General features: G+C 46.8%; 1 protein-coding gene across 1 annotated transcript; it reads left to right on the forward strand.

The window, feature by feature from the left end:
- The first annotated feature begins 6,025 nt into the window (after nt 1-6,025).
- On the forward strand, nt 6,026-17,902 carry LOC135393842 (acanthoscurrin-2-like). The gene is made up of 3 exons (XM_064624189.1): nt 6,026-6,064; nt 16,940-17,273; nt 17,634-17,902. The coding sequence occupies exons 1-3, from the start codon at nt 6,026-6,028 to the stop codon at nt 17,900-17,902; spliced, it is 642 nt and encodes a 213-aa protein (XP_064480259.1).
- Nucleotides 17,903-19,582: the final 1,680 nt, after the last annotated feature.

A 19,582-nucleotide genomic window follows, 5' to 3' on the forward strand; every position in this document is an offset into this window, starting at 1 on the left:
CTTTGACCGGCGGCAGCGTAGAGCCGGTTTTGCCACAGGCGGCGGCGGCGTCAGCGGCGCGAGGGCGTAAACGCGTAAGCCGTCCACAAGCGTACGCAAGCGCTGGTGGCCTGCGAGGTGTATACTGTTTAGACTACAGTCGAAACCACATCCTAAAAAGGTTCCACTTTTTATTTGAAGAGAAAAAAGTCTAACCGTAACAAATTTATCACAGACAATAGATCTACTTCGATCACATTTTGACTAGAACAAGCCGCGAAAGCCCGTTATCTGTGCACAGTAACATAGTTGCACACGCGCTGTACCCTCAGAGGGAATTTTTACAGAGGGCATAGTTGTCATGCACAAAAGTCACCCGGCCAGCGGGAGGAGGAGGGGCAACGGCCCCCCATTGCACCCCTTCGCGGTGCCCATAGGGATCAACCTAATACTATCACGAATGAATGAAAACAAATAATAATAATGACAGTAGCCACAAAGCTCGAGCGTTTTCTACACGTCTCCTTTTACCGATGTTTTGCATTCGTTCAGCAACGGTGAGAAGATTTTCATGTACCAACATACTCACTTATAAAAGGGCTTACCTCCATCCTTCTCTTTTGCGTTTGTCAGGCACTCATCGCCGAAGAAATCAGAGCCAACCTTCCGCTTCTTGTCACCGTCTTGCAAAACTAAGGTGTCAAAGTAACGCCAAACCGCGCTCGTTTTAAATGCACTAGAGTTCTTATCAACAGAGAACAACGACACGCGCTTCAAAAACGGAGATCCTCTGGAAGGTCTCTGATGCCATGACAGTTCAATACTCGTGAGGACAAGACCGGCAGAAGTGCGCGAAACCAATTTGAGCTTCCCGCTCCGCAGCGGAACCGATCGGGACACGGAACGCGCGCGGCATATCGGCGCGCGTTGAAGGTGAAGGAGCATAGTGCCGCCTCATGCGTCGAAGATGAGCTTTAACTTGCGGAAACAAAACAAAAACAAATGTATCGGGTGGCGCTATCGGAACTGCCCTTATCTTGGGTTGCATTTTCTGTTTTGATTTAATTTTTTCCAGGACACAAGAGGCGATAGCGCGCTCTATCACCCTCTCACATTGAGGGGTGAAGGAAAGACGCGTCTACGAAGATGCACAATGAACACAATATGCTCTGTAAGCGCGCGGGGTCACCGCGCATGACGCAAGAGTGATGTTTCAAGGGCGCCTTTGATTTGCTGGAGGAGACATGTGCTCGCTCCAAAAAGGTAAACAAAGCAGTTTACAGCCGAAGCGAAGCGGTAGAACAGCGAATACGGAATATCGACATCAGAAGTGTCGTTTTTCTTTCGTGATGATCTTAGCTGTTTGAACAAACGTAAAAAAAAGTTGAACGTAGGAAACGTGCTTAAGTTTGAATTCCTGGACGTTTGTATTAGTTCGAATGCGCGTGCTTCATTCAGAGATCGTTCATACAGTGTGAGGGTTACGCTGTCAACCTATGGACGGATCCAGTGTGCTTTTTGTGTGAATGGCCCAATGGAAATGTAGTCATATAGCACGCTACATTGCTGTATGCTGCCATCAAGGACGTGCCAAAGACTGACGTACTGCAACAGTAGATACGCCACCCCAAATGTAGCATACCACTAGACTTGTACAGTAACCTGAGTAGTGTATTTAAGTGTATTCTTAAAAAAAAGACGAATTTAGTAATCGAACTTGAATACTTTTTCTGTACTTCTACGCATTTTCCAAGTTACTTTGAAGATACTGCTCTATGCGTCACCCGGAGGTCAAGCGAAAGATTCCCTTTTATCGCCGCAATGCGTCATGTACACAATGCTTCAGCGACTGAGATATTCGGGACATCCACGTCCCTCTCGGGAAGGGGCAGCGTATACAGTGCCTTGGATGGTTTGGGGGCACGCAGGAGGCGATCTGAGGTCCTGAATGGTATGCGTGTAAACTATCCAGACCCTATCACACGATCGAAGTCCGGCGCCGAAATGTGACTTCAAAGTGTATAGAAAGTAATGAGTTACTTTTAAAAGTCCTCAAGAGGGTGCCCTGGTACTGCGGCGTCAAAGTAACGACTACAAACAACTCTGGTATCTGTAGCTTGCCAGTAGCAACGGTTGATTGCCTTCTCCCACCCACGACGTTCCCGTTTGTCTTTTGGAACACGGAAGACAGGTACTCCATCCAAGTGTATATAGAAAACATGGGGAAACTCACAGCGTGAAAGCGACCGATCCAGCTTGTTTTCCTTTTCGCTGCTTGCACATGGTGCAATGGGCTACTCCACGAATAGGAGCACGTCACATCACCGCGCGCGTCACTCCATTCTCTCCCCCTTCTCTTGTGCGCAGAAACTCACTTACAAAGCGTATAATGCAAAAAAAATGGTGTTCCTTCACGAATTTTTTGCTGACGATTTATCGAACGGATTTTTGTTCTGAAAACGGCTGCGGTATCAGGTGATCAAAGCGACCAGATGTTCTCACTGGGACAACTTCGTAGCTTTTATAATTAAAGAAAGTTAAATTAAATTATTGAAAGTTAATTAGGACTTTGCCTTAGGAGTTTGTTGGTGCCGTCTTAAGGAGTGCCCTTGAGCTATGCTATATTGCAACTGACTTCATCTCTAAAACAGTGGTATATATATATTTTTAAAAAAATCTGTTCGCATTTAGCTGGGACACCCTGTATATACATGCAAGAGGCCTAGAAGTTGAGCAAGTTGAGCCTAGAAGTTGACCGAATGCAGCAGGACAAGACAAAATATTCTCATAACACACGGTCAGGCAGTAGAGAAGAGATACCTCAACTGTGGTTGACTGCTCTGTTTCGATGGTTTCTCGTGGGCCGCACAAGATGAACGTTTCATTCCTGAAGAATACTTTTGGCCCTGGGGGCTTAATCGCATTACGTTTTCGATTTAACGAGCCGATACAATCTAACGAGTCGTTAGCCTAATGAAACGGACGACCTTAGAAACAATACGTTGGGGGCACACTCGCTAGAACGACTCGTTAGGTCCGTGACATCACTGCACTGGGCAGACCTACCGTGCGGCATGCGCTCTACAGGCAAAACAACTTAACGAAATCTATCGCGTCTAATTGGAAAGGATCCGGACGCCTTTGGCTTCGAGATGCACAATTAGCCGATTGAGTTATCTTCCAAGCGAAGATACTCTTCGCTTAAAAGATGGTGCTTTCACTAATCTTCCTTGCGTAGTATATAGGAGGGTATATGTTATTACGTGCTATAACGTCACAGGCGTCAGCAAATAGCCGTCTGGTGACGAGACTGCCGCTCCTTCTGGCTTCGGCTTCCATTCTTCTTCCTCGGCTTCCGCTTTCTTCCTCCTCCTTCCCTTCTTCATTCTCAGCTTCTCGCAAATCAAATCAAAGTGGGGTCATTCCACGGGGAATGGTCCAAGGTTGTCAATCGACCATCACCAATATGTTTAAAAAAATAGAGTGTGTGGGGGACACTGTCAGATTAATCGTACCGAATGTCCCGACTCGAAATATTGATTCCATGTGTTTTTAGAGCACCTCAGAGTTTGCGCCTGGCGAGAAAACCATACCACAGGTTTTCGTCCTCTTTTCGCGCGTGCTTGCTTCTATATAGGAACCAATGTGGTTTTTATGTCATCCGAGGATTATGCAGCATAAGTTTAGCAGGGCATGCGAAAGAACTCTCTCCCTCGCCCTCTAAAGTCGGGCCCAAATGTCGCCCTTTTGTGCAACTTTTGTGATTTTATTCCGCGTTCCCTACTTACCTTGTTGGAAAAGTAGGTACGGCTCCCTGTTTACTAGCACATGGGGAACGCTAACAAAAATTTTCGCATGTCTGGGATATACACTTGTTCTGTGAGAACCGTTGGAAAGAGACATACATCAAAACTTTGCATTTTACAGAAGAAGATTTTGGAATGTGGCAGACTACTTAAAAATCGCCAACCTACGTCATTCGATAGCACAATGCTTCAGCTACAACATATAAAAAATCTGGAGAATTACTTTTTGACAAAAGCGAGAAATAAATGTTTTTCTCGGCCATGGTTTGCTTGTCATTGGGCGCGGAGAAGCACCCTTCCAGGCACATTCTGCTCTGACGCGTCGTTAAGCAGAGACCCTTTAACAGGTTCGTTTTATATGCTTGGTACTACTGTCTTCCTGGGTTTTTCGTCGGTTGGTCTTTTGCTTACACTTGTGACTTGGGAAAGCTTTCCTCTCAGAAGAAAACGCGATTCTGCCCTCAGAAATTGGTTCGAAGTGGTGAAACTTCCTTGTCCCAGGCAATGCAATGCAGCGGCTGTGTCTTTCGACAAGGATGGTCCTTTCGCTGAGCGCTTGCTGGAACTTCTACGCAACATCACACGGCAAGGGGCCGTGCGACGGAGTAGGAGGAACTGTTAAAAGGCTCGCTGCCAAAGCCAGTCTCCAGCGGCCGCAGGAGGGGCAGATCCTAACACCAAGGGACTTGTATATGTGGGCAAAGGACGCGCTGAGATTAAATTGCGTGTGGGAAGTTGCAGCAGAAAGGACCATCCTTGCCGAAAGACACAGCCGCTGCATTGCATTGCCTGGGACAAGGAAGTTTCACCACTTCGAACCAATTTCTGAGGGCAGAATCGCGTTTTCTTCTGAGAGGAAAGCTTTCCCGGTATGCAAGGGGCCTAAGAACAACAATAGCGGTGCTGAGCGTTAATTTTCAACAGGGCGTGTTTTGGGCAGGACACCTTGTGGTTTTACTTTTTGCCTCTTTTAGTGTGACGCGGAAGTATACACGTCACAGGTGTAAGCAAAAGACGAACCGCCGAAAAACCCAGGAAGACAGTAGTACCAAGCATATAAAACGAACCTGTTAAAGGGTCTCTGCTTAACAACGCGTCAGACCAGAATGTGCCTGGAAGGGTGCTTCTCCGCGCCCAATGCCAAGCTAACCATGGCCGAGAAAAAAATTCATTTCTCGCTTTTGTCAAAAAGTAATTCTCCAGATTTTTGATATGTTGTAGCTGAAGCATTGTGCTATCGAATGACGTAGGTCGGCGATTTTTAAGTAGTCTGCCACATTCCGAAATCTTCTTCTGTAAAATGCAAAGTTTTGATGTGTCTCTCTTTCCAACGGTTCTCACAGAACAAGTGTATATCCCAGACATGCGAAAATTTTTGTTAGCTTTCCCCATGTGCTAGTAAACAGGGAGCCGTACCTACTTTTCCAACAAGGTAAGCAGGGAACGCGGAATAAAATCACAAAAGTTGCACAAAAGGGCGACATTTGGGCCCGACTTTAGAGGGCGAGGGAGAGAGTTCTTTCCCATGCCCTGCTTAACTTATGCTGCATAATCCTCGGATGACATAAAAACCACATTGGTTCGTATATAGAAGCAAGCACACGCGAAAAGAGGACGAAAACCTGTGGCATGGTTTTCTCGCCTGGCGCAAACTCTGAGGTGCTCTAAAAACACATGGAATCAATATTTCGAGTTGGGACATTCGGTACGATTAATCTGACAGTGTCCCCACCACACCCTATTTTTTTAAAAAAATATTGGTGATGGTCGATTGACAACCTTGGACCATTCCCCGTGGAATGACCCAGTGCCAAACATATGGGTTGCGTCGTGTTGGCAAACGAGGCATGAAACGAACGAATGAACGCGGGCTGCTGTCGCAAATCGTTAACAGTGCCTCGCGTAGCGTGACGGTATAAGGTACGTCGCGTCCCCGTCCTACTGTGTCCTGCCTTACCATTTCATCTCGGACGTACGGTTAGGTTTCCAACGGCTACTTTAGCAACTTAAAGTGCCACTCCGGACTCGGAAAACAATGTTTATTTTATTTAGTCCATGAAAAGAAGGTGCCTCAAGGATTCTATACGCGAAATTTCAATCCTGTTTATGAACGCTGCGCATTTCTGTCAATTTTTGAAAATCCGCGGAGCCTCCACAAGTTTCGATGACGCGAGGATATCATCATCAACCCATAAATTACAATGATGTCATGTTCTGGAGAGGGCACTCGTCTCCTAGCAATGACGCCCACGTACGGGGAGGGTCACGTGGTGGAGAAGGTAGGTGACATTTCGAAAGAGGGGGAAATGGGAGAGATGCCTTCTCCCTCCTTTGTGTTTTCTGGAAGGTCAGAGTGGTCCGACGATATGTCACGTGGGGCTCCGCTAACGGAGTGCAAAAAGTGAGCCCTCGCAAGACACAAAGGGCAACAACATTGCCAGATGAGAGCCGAGCGCTCCGTCGGAGCCTAACATGACGTCACAGTCCTCAAAACTAAAATAATATTCTGTAGCTTTCGCGTCACGTAGAGCCGAAATATTTTGCTGGAATGTAAATGGAGACAAGAAGATCTCAGTATCATAACTTTGGTAGGATTCTGTAGACACGAGATTTTCTCCGTAGTGGCACTTTAACAGGAGCTAGCTCTCACTCCAGCACTTTATTTTGTGGAAACAGTCTAAAATCTACGGTTAACGGAAAAAGCGCGGCACATCGTCCAATTCCCCAAATAAAAGAATTCTGCCTGTATTACCGGCATTTCTTCACTGATTAGGAGTGGAAATGGCCTGTCTAACGCAAGAAGTAGCCATCATTGAATTTATACTTAACGACTTGACGAGTGGGTTCATGACCCGTCAGGCAGACGAGCTCGATAGATCGCTAGGCAAGCAGATTACGCCACTGTGACGTTAAGGGGGTGCAACACCCTACGCGTTTCGTCAATTCCGCTCAATAGATGGAGCACAGGACGATCTAATTGTTTACCTAGCGTTCACTGCGGATGCTCCTGGTACTACGGCAGCAGACGGTTACATGTTGCATTACGCGACTGATCTACCATATCAGCGGAAAGGATTACAAGGCACTCTTTTCCTCTTGCTTTGTTCTTTTACCTTCGACCTCTAGCTTGCCTTTATCACCTTGAGAACAGCGCCAGCGTGTTATCTGTTATTTGTGCGTGTGATAGCAGACGGATCGATAATTTCATTCAACAGAACCTCGCGAAAACACCAAATGTTTCATACACCCGTTGTGGAACCGCGGAGAAACAAGAAGAAGAAGAAAGAACAGTAGCTGATTGCGCAGAACTTCTACATTAATTTGAAAAACAGTTGCTGGCCTATTGAGAAAGCAATGGAGTGCTTGCCGGTGCTCCAATGAATTCATGAAATTCATGGCAAGCTCACATGTGCTTCTGTGTATTCGGAATCGTCGGGATCATTTCGTGAACAGCAAAATTACTGCACCATCGTCAGCCCCAGATTATCAGTGCACTGTCCTGTAAAATTATTGTGGACTGTTCTGCGATATGACGGTGCTTTGACACTGGCACATATAATGCTGTATTTTTGGTTTAGTATGATCGGTAAAGACGAGCCAAGTTGTGTAGTCGGCAGTCTTACATGGCGTTCATTCTCAGTTTTGACGGCATCTGATCACCTGAACAGCGATGGGTGTCTCAGTATAGTTGACAGTGCTGTTGTCGACTCATTTACGCCGACGCCACAAGTTCGACACTCATATTTGTACACAAAGTCTAAAAAGAAGGGAATGAAGCTGCATATGACAGCGGCGGCAGTTATCTTCACGAGCACTGTGCCAGCGGTACAGTGCTTGTGGTGGATTGTACAGCGTGCGGGGGCGTCGGGCAAGTTGCTGGTCGCCATTGGTGGGCATCGAGGGTAGGCTGTAACAACCAGATGACTTGATAGTCAGATGCTTTTGTAAAGAGGTGGCATGTATCAACAGTTGTGCACTGGAATTTCTAAGGCGAGCTCAGTGCACAAATTGTGAGCAATGAGACGCGGACGCTGACCATCGGCCATCGTGCTTGCAACAAGTCCCTCCGTTCCCTCACCTGAAGAAGGGCGATCTGGCGTACCGCGAAGTTTTATACCAAGTTCTAGGCCGCGTTCTACACCAATGTTTTAACTGCCAGCGAAACTGTTCGCTGCCAGACGTTTTAGTACACAGAAGGCAGAATATCGAAATTGTAGAACTGTCACCTGTGGCACATTAGCGTTACTGTTCCCTGTAGTATTTTACCCCATGAAAAGAAAACCAAGGAGGCATGTGAACGCTGTGTTATTTCACTGAAACTCACGCATCCCTCATACAGCACGTCCTAATCCACAAGGACAGTTAAAGACAACGTAACGTTTGAGTGTTGTCTATAACAGGATGCGGCTACCGCACACAAATGGGATTGGGCAATAAGCTGACCAACTACAGCGTTGTGCAGGATGCGCATATTTCAGTTAAGCGGCATACCGACTAAGAAGAGCTCAAATATGAATAGATAAAAAACGAACAGCTGATTATGAGAATCGGAGTGTGACACCTGTTGCTGAACTGAGTTTGTTCGCACAGGGGTTCTGATGGCAGTCTAAAAGGTGAATACAAGAGATAAGCTTCCACAATAAACAGTACCCAATGGACACCAGGAGCACCACGGACACACAAACATACATGAATCAAGCTTCCTGTGATAATGATAAGTCAGCTAGGGTACAGTGTACCTCTGTGTGACGCAGTCCACGCTCCACGGGAATGTGCTCATGTTCGTCATGAAACCGCAGGCGGAGCAGAGGCTTCGGCCACTGGGTCCGATAACTTGGATTAGATGATGAAGGCCACATTGGGGTCAACTGGAAGCACTGCAATGCAGAGCTGTGTGACGAAAAGGGGATTGTAGTGCATATACCATGCACAGCAGTATGAATACACAGTCTGACGAAATGGTTGCACTACGAAGACCTCTCCTGCGTGTTGTATTTCTTCTTGTAGTCAAGGTACCTGATCGGCATACTGCGTGGTATGCGTGGGTCAACAAGCTCTGGGTGGAGCTAATCATTATAGAACCGCTCAAAGTATACTCAGCCCCAGTTGATAGCACATTGGATACAGCTACTCTGTTCACGTCCATACGATCTGACATTATATCTGGTTGGTCCTCAGTAGCTGTATATAACGGCCTTCAGCAAGCACATTTTGCATTGCAGCGTGATTTTGCCCCCCCCCCCCCCCCTCCGCAATCCACTTCTGTTCTCTGACGTTATCTTCATGACAGCAAGTGTGCAGTTGAATGGACTTTCTTTTCTTCCGTTTCCTTTCTTTTCATTTTATTTTTCCTGTGCTTTTTCTTTTCCACTTTTTCTTCCCCCATTTACCTTTTTTTTTTCTGAATAGCAAGCCGACCGCCGTCTTGCTGACCTTTCCTTTCTTAATAAACATATCCCCCCCCCCTTGAATGGACTGTGCATTCTCAGAGCTTGAAATTAGATTAGTTGAACAAGTGCATATTGTCCACAATGCTTCGCCCTTCAACAACACAGGGTCCGTTTCCGGACGTTCCTGCACACACGTCTTGCGTACTGTCGCTTCTGCTAGCTCGATGAAAGACTGCTTGATTCATGAGAGTCTGGTACTACTTAAAGATTATCCGGATGCCTTCTCTTGTAGAATTTCAAGGCTTGTTCTTTGCGTCTGATCCAGAGATCGCGGGTTCGAACCCGGCCGAGGACGCCAGCAACTTGGTGGCAGGGTACAAGTTGCTTAGACACGCCGTCTTCCGCAAGGGACGTTAGATACGGGGTGCCGTGTGATGAGCTTTCATCGCACGTTAAAGAACCCTCAGGTGGGCAAAAGCAATCCACAGACCGACCGCTGTGGCGTCGCTCCAGTTGTCTCGCGACGTAAACACGCAATTATTATTATTCTTTGCGTCTCTTCCGTTTTCCGCAGACAGGTTTCCTGCTATGCGAAAAACCCTGACTGGCAGGCACAGCACAACCACGGAACGAAGGATTCCGAGATAACGAGCGACAGCTGCGCGTCCACACTCCATTTATTATCATATGCGAAAAGACAGGTTGTGACAATTCATCCGGTTTTTCGCACTTGTGCAGATTTCTGCGGCATGCAGATAGATGGCACCACCGCGCACAGCCAAAATCCCAGCGAGTCAGCATTCGCTAACCACTGCTCACAAGAATCCGTGTAGCAACGTTATGCTTCGACATAAACAAATTCTTTCGGGACATATTGATTTTAGACATTTTTCTAGTACTTAATCGGATTGAAATTCTCGCCTTTGGTCTATTTAGCCAACAAATTTGAAGGAAGCGCGAAACACATTTTCTGACGTGTGCGAAAAAATTTCCAACATAAAAGATTAATTCCTGGCACCATTAAGTACTAGAACCCATTGAGATCTTCAATTCAAGACTTATTTTATGCAAATTGAGCCATTCCTTGCGGAGTTATGCGGCTTGAAAAATGCATGAGGAATGCCATTGGGCCAGGAGGGTGTTGCACCACCTTAACGAAAACAAGGACGTCACAAGTCACGTGAACTTCGTCACGTGTCGCAGTTAACGTATTTCGACGTGGCGATTAGGCTGAGGCACGCGGCTAAACTGAAGATATTAATGAATCGCTTGAACGAGTCGTTGAATGTCAGGAGCTTGCTACGACTGCCAGAGATTATACTCCAGTGTTCCGTTAACAAAAGGAGTGGCTCACACGTCACGTGAATACGTGTCACGTGTCGAAGTTAGTCAGCGCGCCGGCCCTCGTTAGCCGCTTTAGCGATGAAGCCCCCAGAGGCCAACTTATGATCTGTTGACGAAGACAGATCAGCTAGTTAGTTCCTTGAAAAATGCGGATTAATTTGATGAAAGTAATAAAGCGCTGTGCATACCGTTCTGGGCCATAAGAAGACGTCCATGTGGACAAATGTCGGAGCTTCCTGACTTGCCATCGTTGAAAGGGCTACTAAAACATCTTTCATTCGTGCGTGTGCTTCATCCAAAATCGCCGGAATCGGGTCTGGAATTCAACTGTCAACTGTTAAGAGGCGAAACAATAATTGTACAGTCTGTTTCACCAAAGTCCCCACACTGACTAACAACAGATAACATTGTAAACGCTTCTATTGTGGTTAAGACCCTTGAGACAGTCGTCATGTCTAAGTTTTCCGTTTCTCTTCGTGCGCTCTCGGAAGTCCTGCGGTACCGCTCCTCATCTGGGACAACAACAACAATAGATGTTGACCTCATCTGGGAAGATAATTCTCAATAGACCAAAATACATTCTTTCAAGAAGCCTCCGCACGTCGACACTTTGTACCAGGTTGCTCATTCAGCAGTCCGTAAGCTACGTGTTCATCCTCCTGGTTTACCAATGTGTACTTACCTTTTTTACGGGTCTTTAGTGGATCAGCAGCACAGTACAAAAATGATGCCACATAATTCCACGTTTGAAGTATCAAATGAGACCCCCTCTTCTAAACACGACGTTGCGCACAGCAATTGGCTTATCGGTTATCACGTTTTAGGACCACTTATGGTGAACACTTTCAGCGATTCACTCAAAACACGGTAGAGCAGGGCAGCTCAACGAAAGATCGACCTACTACACCAACCTGATAAGCACATAGACCGAAGCCAATTAATGGTTCTCGAAATTCTCGAAATTCTCGAAATTGTCCATATGCGGTTGCGATATCGTTGGGTCGGCATGGACAGACATGTTGGTCGCCGCATGGTCGCCGTCACTGGGGTCCATGTTGGAGAACGTATTGAGTTCATCGAACGGAGACAGCGGTTTCGCGGCCACAAATGTTCCCACGTGGACGAGATTACAGCCCCACAGCAAATTTTTCCCTGCGCAGATACGAAAGATTTCATTGGCTGGAGACGGGATGTTGCCGACGGAACTAAAATAAAGTCTGATCCACGTGCCTTCATGCGCCCAGTTGAAGATAACTCCAGTTATCGCACTCGTGTGCGGCATGGCCGAGTGGGCTAAGGCGTCCCATTCCCATCTCGTTGGTGGTAGCCAAGGTTGTGTTGTAGACTGGGAGGCGGTTGGTACGAGTCCCACCGCCGGCCGTGCTGTCTGAGGGTTTTCCTGTGTTTTCCGGCAGTCTTTCCACACGGATGTCGTCACAGCTCCCTCTGAAGTTGGCCCAGGACGCACACTAACTTCTCCCACTCCTTCCTGCTGACCTCTCTTCATCTGTTCACGTTTGTACGCCACTCATAGCCACAGTTTCTTCGCGGCGCTAACACGGAATAAAAAAAGAAAGAAACAACGAAAACTGCAAATATCTATTTTGAATACAACGCCATATTTAACACCCCAGATTGTTGCAACCGAAAATGTAGAGGAAGCATGATGTGAATATTACCAAATGCTTTTATTCTGTCTTAATGAAATCAAAATCAAATCCGAAGATAAAAGAATCGTATTGTCCATGAATTAGAGCCAAATCAACGGACGGCTTTGCTCTGTGCTTTTGTGCATTATCTAGATGCACCGATGTTTTATCTGAAGAAAAAAAAAATCTGATAGCAGAAGGGCTCAACAAAGGCCCAACAAGGTTCCGCGTATAAGAGCCTGTTAAGAGGTACAGTTTTATACGGTACACAAACATTTACCTTATAACAACAACAACAAGAATAAATGATGACGATGAGATGGGGTGTTTCACCGCGGTCGTGCGGTACCCCACCCCACTGCACGTGCAACATTATATCAAGATAATGAAGGAAGGATGAAATACGAGAAATAATTATAGCGTCTGGAGCAATCCAGTGGACGACAGGAAGTCCTTGAACAGGTGACGAACCCGACGATTGAGCACAGGATAGAACGACAATGTGCCTTATGAATTTCCTTGTATACAACATATAATATAATATATGACACGTTAGCGGCGAATCGTACCGTACGGGCTTACATACATGTGCCTAGGTAACCGAGTCACCTGTTTGCAAGTCCGTACGGTCCCAATCGCTACTAGCGTGTCACTCTGAGGAAGGAATGCGCCGGAGCCTGTTCCGTAAACTTTTGTCCAGCACTGTACCTCATATATACCAGGCGGTCGACTTTGTTGGAACCGGTACCTTATAACGCAATGGGCAAAATTCGCTGGTGTACCTTAATTTTATCGGGTACAGCTTAACATAAGGTATACGTTATAATAAGGTACAGACTTTAGAGTGCAAGGTACTGAAGGAAACCAAACGAAAAAAAAGAAAAGAACACAAGGCGCAAAAACGCAGAAACGCAAAATGTAGCATTTGGTATGAGACTGGAAGCACAGCTGCCCATGCACCCCCCAAATGCACCCCCCAGGTTGTTATGACATCTAAAAATGTTCAAAAGGGCTACAATTGAATAGAGCCGATAAAAAGGCCGGCAACTCCCACAATGTTGCATTTAGGTGTTTATAGGCATTTCTAGGCAAATGCCCAAAATTCCGGACCCTAGTCATAATATGTCCTGGGTATTGATGAAACAGTGCCGTGCACACTCAACTGATGAGTTCAATCTCAATAGTTGTTTACCACGAAGGAGCTACACACACATGGCGCAACGGAAACGGCGTGTGAGGTGGGAGCACGCGAGCGCTCGCACTTTGCGGTTCAGCGAACGCTGGATCATTAGTAAGCCACACAAGCACGAAAAACAAATACGCGCGAAGATCAGTGCTGCGACGCGCGCAGCTCTATGATCCCAAAGTTGGTATGCATGATGAATGCTCATGCCGCGTCCTCCTTCAACCTGTAGCTGTACGTTATCTGACACACATTGCGTAATATTTCGCGACCCTGTTGCGCCCTATTGCCAAATGATGTCTAACCTTTACTAACCCTGCGAATATGAGTCAGCACGATCTCATGTGCGATTATTGTAATTTCTCCTCCCCGATGTCCTGCTGGAATGGCAGGCTATATACGTGGCTACATCCCCAAAAGTGGATGATGATATTGAAATATGCACGCTAACAATGCCTTTAAGTTTGCGACATTTGAAACTATGAGGTGCTTGTAAATTTCTAAGGATATTATACGGTACTTCCATTATCGATATGTATTTCTGTACCAGTGAGTGCCAGTGACTGCAACATCTTGCCACGTAAAAGTATCGAGTGTCTACAATTTTTCATGATATATGAAGTCAACTGCCCTTTATTAGTGCAGGAGCAGATGACCTGACGTTACCTAGCGCCTGCAACCTACAAAGCACCCTTGCCGTGAAAGTCGACGCAAAAACTTCGAAACAGCTGATATTTCGAACAGCGTCTGTTCTAAATGTCGGCGTCTCCCGACCAGAGGCTTTTGCTTCGATCTACCTTCAACGAATCGCTGGATTTTCAACTTTTTGATTGCAATGAAAATGTCATCCGGTGTTCGTCTTAGACACGTATACCGCGCGGGAGGAACAAAAGACGAAGGAGCAAGACCTCAACGGGGCAAGTGCTCGTTCTTCCGCGTCGTGCGTGTCTACAATGAACAACTGCCTGACAACTATAGCTCAGGTCTCCAGGGTTATACAAGTGTCATGTGGCTATACATGTAGCTATACATCAGGCTGTAAAATTTAATGTATTGGACGGGCATTTGGCCTGTTCGATCGTTGTTCGCTTTTGGTGGTGTGTTGGTGCTTGACAAGGGTTTGCGTGGCCCGGCAACACAGTTTGACAGAAAACCATTTTTTTTTTGTCTTGAAGGCACGAAGCAACAGGCAAGGAAGGGGCATTTTGCGCTTTCTTCAGTATTGGTTGAACGCATTTGTTCTTTTATCACGCAGAGAGAGGCAGAACCATAGCAATAAATAAACGATACAGCCTGGGTTGCTTTTGCGTCATTAAAACTCAAAACATTATCATCAATAAACAAACAACATTATAAGGTCCTCCGCATTCCCCACCGCTTAATTTACAATCATACGGCATCACTTTTCCGGAAGTACCCGGCATCGAACGTCGTACGTACAATCGAGTGTCTCAAACAATAAGTCACATGAAATTACATACACATACACAAAACCGGAACTCGTAACACAATAATCCAACCCCCAACCTTTCATTTCCATAAGCCATCAAACGAGAACCCCATCCACCGATTCGCACAGCCCCAAAATAAACCGAAACAATAACTTCGCCATCCCTAACCGCATAATATGCACGAGCGACCGCCGGAAACGACTGCTGTCCATACAAGACGGAAGAAACCATCAAATACACTGGCGGGTGTGTCCGGTTCCTTCCTCGAGAGAAAGTGCCGTCATACCCCCGGTGCTACTCTTCTCGTTCAACGAACTTCCCTGACCGCCCTCAGCAAGCTCACTAGCCCTCTCACATTTTGAACCGTTATCCGGACGTCTTGAATCTGGGACGCATGGCGCCTTTCACTCTCACGTGATGCCCGGTTCCGTTGGAGAGATTCTGGAGGTGAAAGAGAGATTGCGTGAAGCTAAAAGGTAACAGTGCTGCGATGACGCGAAAGAAAAGAAAAGAAAAGAGAGAGAAAAAACGAACGAAAATGAAAGTGGAAGCAGGTCGGACCAATGAGAGACTGCGGGTCTTGTGGAAGTATATAAGCTTCGACGATGGCGTTCATCAGCAGGCAGACAGTCAGCTTCAACTGAAGAAGTATGAGGGCTCTGGTAAGTCTGTGGTGCCTAGTGTGCTGAGTTTCAGTACTTCTAAAGTGTCGTGGTGAAATGGCATTGGAAGCCCCATGCCGTCTTCCATGAACAGTATCCACATATTCGTGTGAGCCAACTGAGGAAGGGATGCAGCTTGCTGTATTGCAATATCTTTTCCGAACATATTGCAATATCGGACAGGTTGTGTCTTCAGAATGCTAGTCTGTCATATCCGAGGAATTTTTTAGAGCTTTGCTGTGTTCAAGAGCAATGTTTTGAGTAAGATTTCGCTGGCCCCATAGTTTCATTGTACCTAGTGGTGTGCTTTTAACTAACGTCATTCTCTTCAGAGACAAAGCAAATGAATTAATAGATCGAATGAAACACATGATGAAAGGTACATCGCATTCATCCGAATATAGAGACTAGCGCTTCCATGGTGTAACGATGTCCTTAGAGTGTAGTAGTAGTGTAGTTTAACTAGACATGTACTACATGGAGCAACGAATTTGATCACGATGGATCAATTTTTGCACCACTTTCTGTAGTACTTTAGTAGTTCTGTAGTACAGTCAGTTTTGTGTAGCAAGCAGCTGACATTGTAAATGACAGGCGTAATCCTTTCGTTGGTTTCCTACCCTTGTACAGTTGTCACTCTATCAGTACTCCATGCTTGCTCCTTATCGCGTTTCAACCGTCCACGTGTCCCTGTGCCTATTAATAATAGCGGCACGCATTCTTGCTTGCCTGTTCATTCATTGTAACGGGAAGGGCTCCAAAACCAAACCATCATCTGTCTACCAATCTCTTGTGTTATTCGCTACTGCCAAGTCGTTGATTTCCTCAATTATAAAGCCGTCAACGGATAAGTGCACAAAGACCTGCGATATGCTAGCTTATTACGTTGGGTGATTAACGAGGTACAGTCTTTTTCAGCAAGCCTTTCCATCGTATCTGTTGAAAAGTTACACCTTCATCATGTTTGATAATGCGTTTGAAAAAGCATGACAATACACTACCCCAAGCTCTAGGTAGATAATCCATTATTAGAACGAAAAATTATCACTGTGTCATCAATGGCATTCCTGAATGAGTGCGGATGCACTTTTGTAGCGAGGAACAATATACCGCCATCTCGTAGTGCTTAGGAACTGTTTCATCCGCTACAACCATAACTAATCAGATTTCAAGAGCACCACTCGTGTCATTCTTTTCCGGACACGCGTTCAGCAGTCGCCAATGGGGAGTCATTAATCATTTGCTGGGATAATGCCGCACAGTTGGTGTTCCTGTAGTGTGGTAAGCGCTGTAGTGGGAGATATTCTGAAAGATGTTGCGTCTAACGAGCTCGTACGGTCTCCACCTTTCATATTTTTCTCTCTCTCCCTTTTAGCAATTGAAGAAGCTATATAGAGTTTAGGCATAGCAGCATAATAGCGTGAGACACTCTAAAAATTAGTGGTAACCACGAATCACTTATTTTCTGTTCTCAGATCTTGTGTACCTTTGTCGGAATCGCCCTTGCTGGCAACTTGGGCGGTGGCGGCGGTTTTGGTGGCGGTGGTTTCGGTGGCGGCCACGGTGGCGGCGGCGGAGGACATGGCGGCGGCGGTGGAGGAGGCTCAGTCAGTACCTCAGTGGTAGAAATCAAGAGCCTCGGCTCTTCTGGAGGAGGAGGTGGAGGCCATGGCGGCGGACTTGGTGGAGGCCACGGTGGCGGATTTGGTGGTGGAGGCTTCGGCGGCGGTATTGGCCTTGGTGGCGGAGGCCTCGGTGGAGGCTTCGGCGGTGGCCACGGAGGCGGCGGCGGAGGAGGAGGAGGAGTCAGTGCCTACAAGGTAATACTCTGTTCAATAGTTTCCTGCAGTGTTGTTGAGGTTGTGGAGTACAGGCCAACGAATGCAGGAGCGATCACCAAGATGCTTATTGCTTGCAATGGACATCACGAGCAAGGTGTATCGCGAACGCCAGTAGCAACCTTAAGGGCGCGCAGTGTTTTAAAGTGAACATAACACACGACCACTTGACATTGCATGCGGGAACGCCATTAAGCAACACTTAAATCTTCGAATTAGTGCCCCTTGCACAAACACAAATGGACAATAACACATTTATAATGATCCACTCTTTCTTTCTTCCAGGCTGGACAAGCTTATCTAGTGAAAGCACTGCACCCAGTTGGCGGAGGAGGCGGAGGCCACGGCGGTGGTCTCGGCGGTGGTCTCGGCCTTGGTGGTGGTCTTGGAGGCGGCGGCTTTGGCGGAGGTCACGGTGGTGGACTCGGAGGCGGTCATGGTGGAGGCCACGGCGGTGGAGGATCCACAAGTGCTACCTACCACGTCACTGTCAAGGGAGGCGGCGGCGGCGGTGGTGGCGGCGGAGGCCACGGTGGTGGCGGATACGGCGGCGGCGGTCACGGAGGTGGCGGCGGCGGCGGCGGCGGAGGATGGTGGTAGACTGCATCGTTTCCACCTCAGCGGAGTACGTACTTGAACGACCACATTTTTGACGCTGCTTGTGTTTCAATAATGCGCCATTTATTCAGAGCTTATTACAAAATTTTGAGCATTGTAGTAGCGTGCACGAACTAATATTCGTGTCGCATTATGAAAATCGTTTTGTGAGAATTCTCGGTTGTCGGTTACTGAACAACCCTTTCCGCATCGCTAATGATCACATAATCTTCTTCGCATAACGTAAATTTTCCTCATGTAAGCGTAGTACCTCGTGTGTTTGCTATATGCAATACTACTTACCGTACCCCTTTTACTCCCTGTCTGGCAGCTGCTTACATTGTTCCGTATAGTAGCAGAACGCAACACACAATGGAAGCGTCGGCAATCATACTGTCTGACAATATTTGTCTGTTCCTTCAGAAACCACCGAAACCTCGCCCTTAGAAGCTTGAAGTCCGTCGCTGCAGTGATGCTCCTGACATACTTCTTCACTGTGATACATCGAGGCGACGCCTCAAAGCATCAACCTCACAAGCCACTTTACTATATACATATGTACAAAAAAGGAGAAAAGGAAATACTGTTTAAAAAAAGAAAGAAAGAAAGAAAGTGCTGCGCCTGTACAGAGACTGTAGCCTAAAAATAAAAGTTTTATTTCCTTGAAAAACTGCGTTGAAAACAATTCTTAGAACACAGATAAAGATGCATCCACAAGCAACCAATTCCGCATGTAAATGCAGGAAAACGCGTTCAGGAAACCGTACAATCCGTGCGTCCGAACAGAGGCCATGATAAGAATGCATAACACCAAGTGCTGGAAGTAGCGCCGTCTTTAGACGGTGCCTAATATTTGGATTGGGCTGTCATCTTCTGCGTAGCCTGCATCCATGCAAATTACGATTAGAGAGCGATACGGCCATCTTCATCTGTGGTAGTCTTCTTTCTGGGTCATTGGCGGCGTGGACCCATCGGACATAGCCAGTGGGGCGCATAGTGACGTACTCTCCACGATCTTATATTTCCGTGTCCCTTCCGCATTATCGAGTTTCAACAGGCATGATTTAAACGTATCCACCACCCATTCACCACCTTTCTGTTGCAACAATTAATGTAAAGAAGAAGCTGTGCACTTATCAAGGCCGACGCTACACTCCAAAAACAGTACTTCACAGCATAACACGCTGTACACCAACCATTGCCACGAATGATAGGGTTATCGCTTTTGATTCGAAGCTAGAGGAGGGCGTACGCCTTTTTGTGGCAATTTGGATATATGAAGATTGCCACAAAAAGGCGTACGCCCCCCTCTCTCTTCGAATCACAAGCGATAATCCTATCATTCGTGGCGATGGTTGGCGCGCACCGTGCTATGCGGTGAAGTTCTGTTTTTGGAGCGTAGGGTGAGGGGAACGTCTCAGGTGTGTGCCTGCAGTCCAGTGTCGAGGAGTTAAGTGTACGGTGACTTGGTGGAGCAAGTTGCTCCACGATAGCTGTCAAACGCACAGCAGCGGTGCTAGACTCGTCAAAGCAGAACTAAGTTCAAAAGATGACGTCGCGCGGGGAGGAGTTTTGTACCTCCAAAGTTCAAGAAAATGTTTCCCTTTTCCGGCAACTGAAGTTTCGTCTACGTCCAGTGCCGATCAAAATCAGTGTGTGCGCGATCCGTCCACTGGCACGAGC

The sequence above is a fragment of the Ornithodoros turicata genome, chromosome 1 (genome assembly GCF_037126465.1).
Source record: "Ornithodoros turicata isolate Travis chromosome 1, ASM3712646v1, whole genome shotgun sequence".
Lineage (NCBI taxonomy): Eukaryota > Metazoa > Arthropoda > Arachnida > Ixodida > Argasidae > Ornithodoros > Ornithodoros turicata.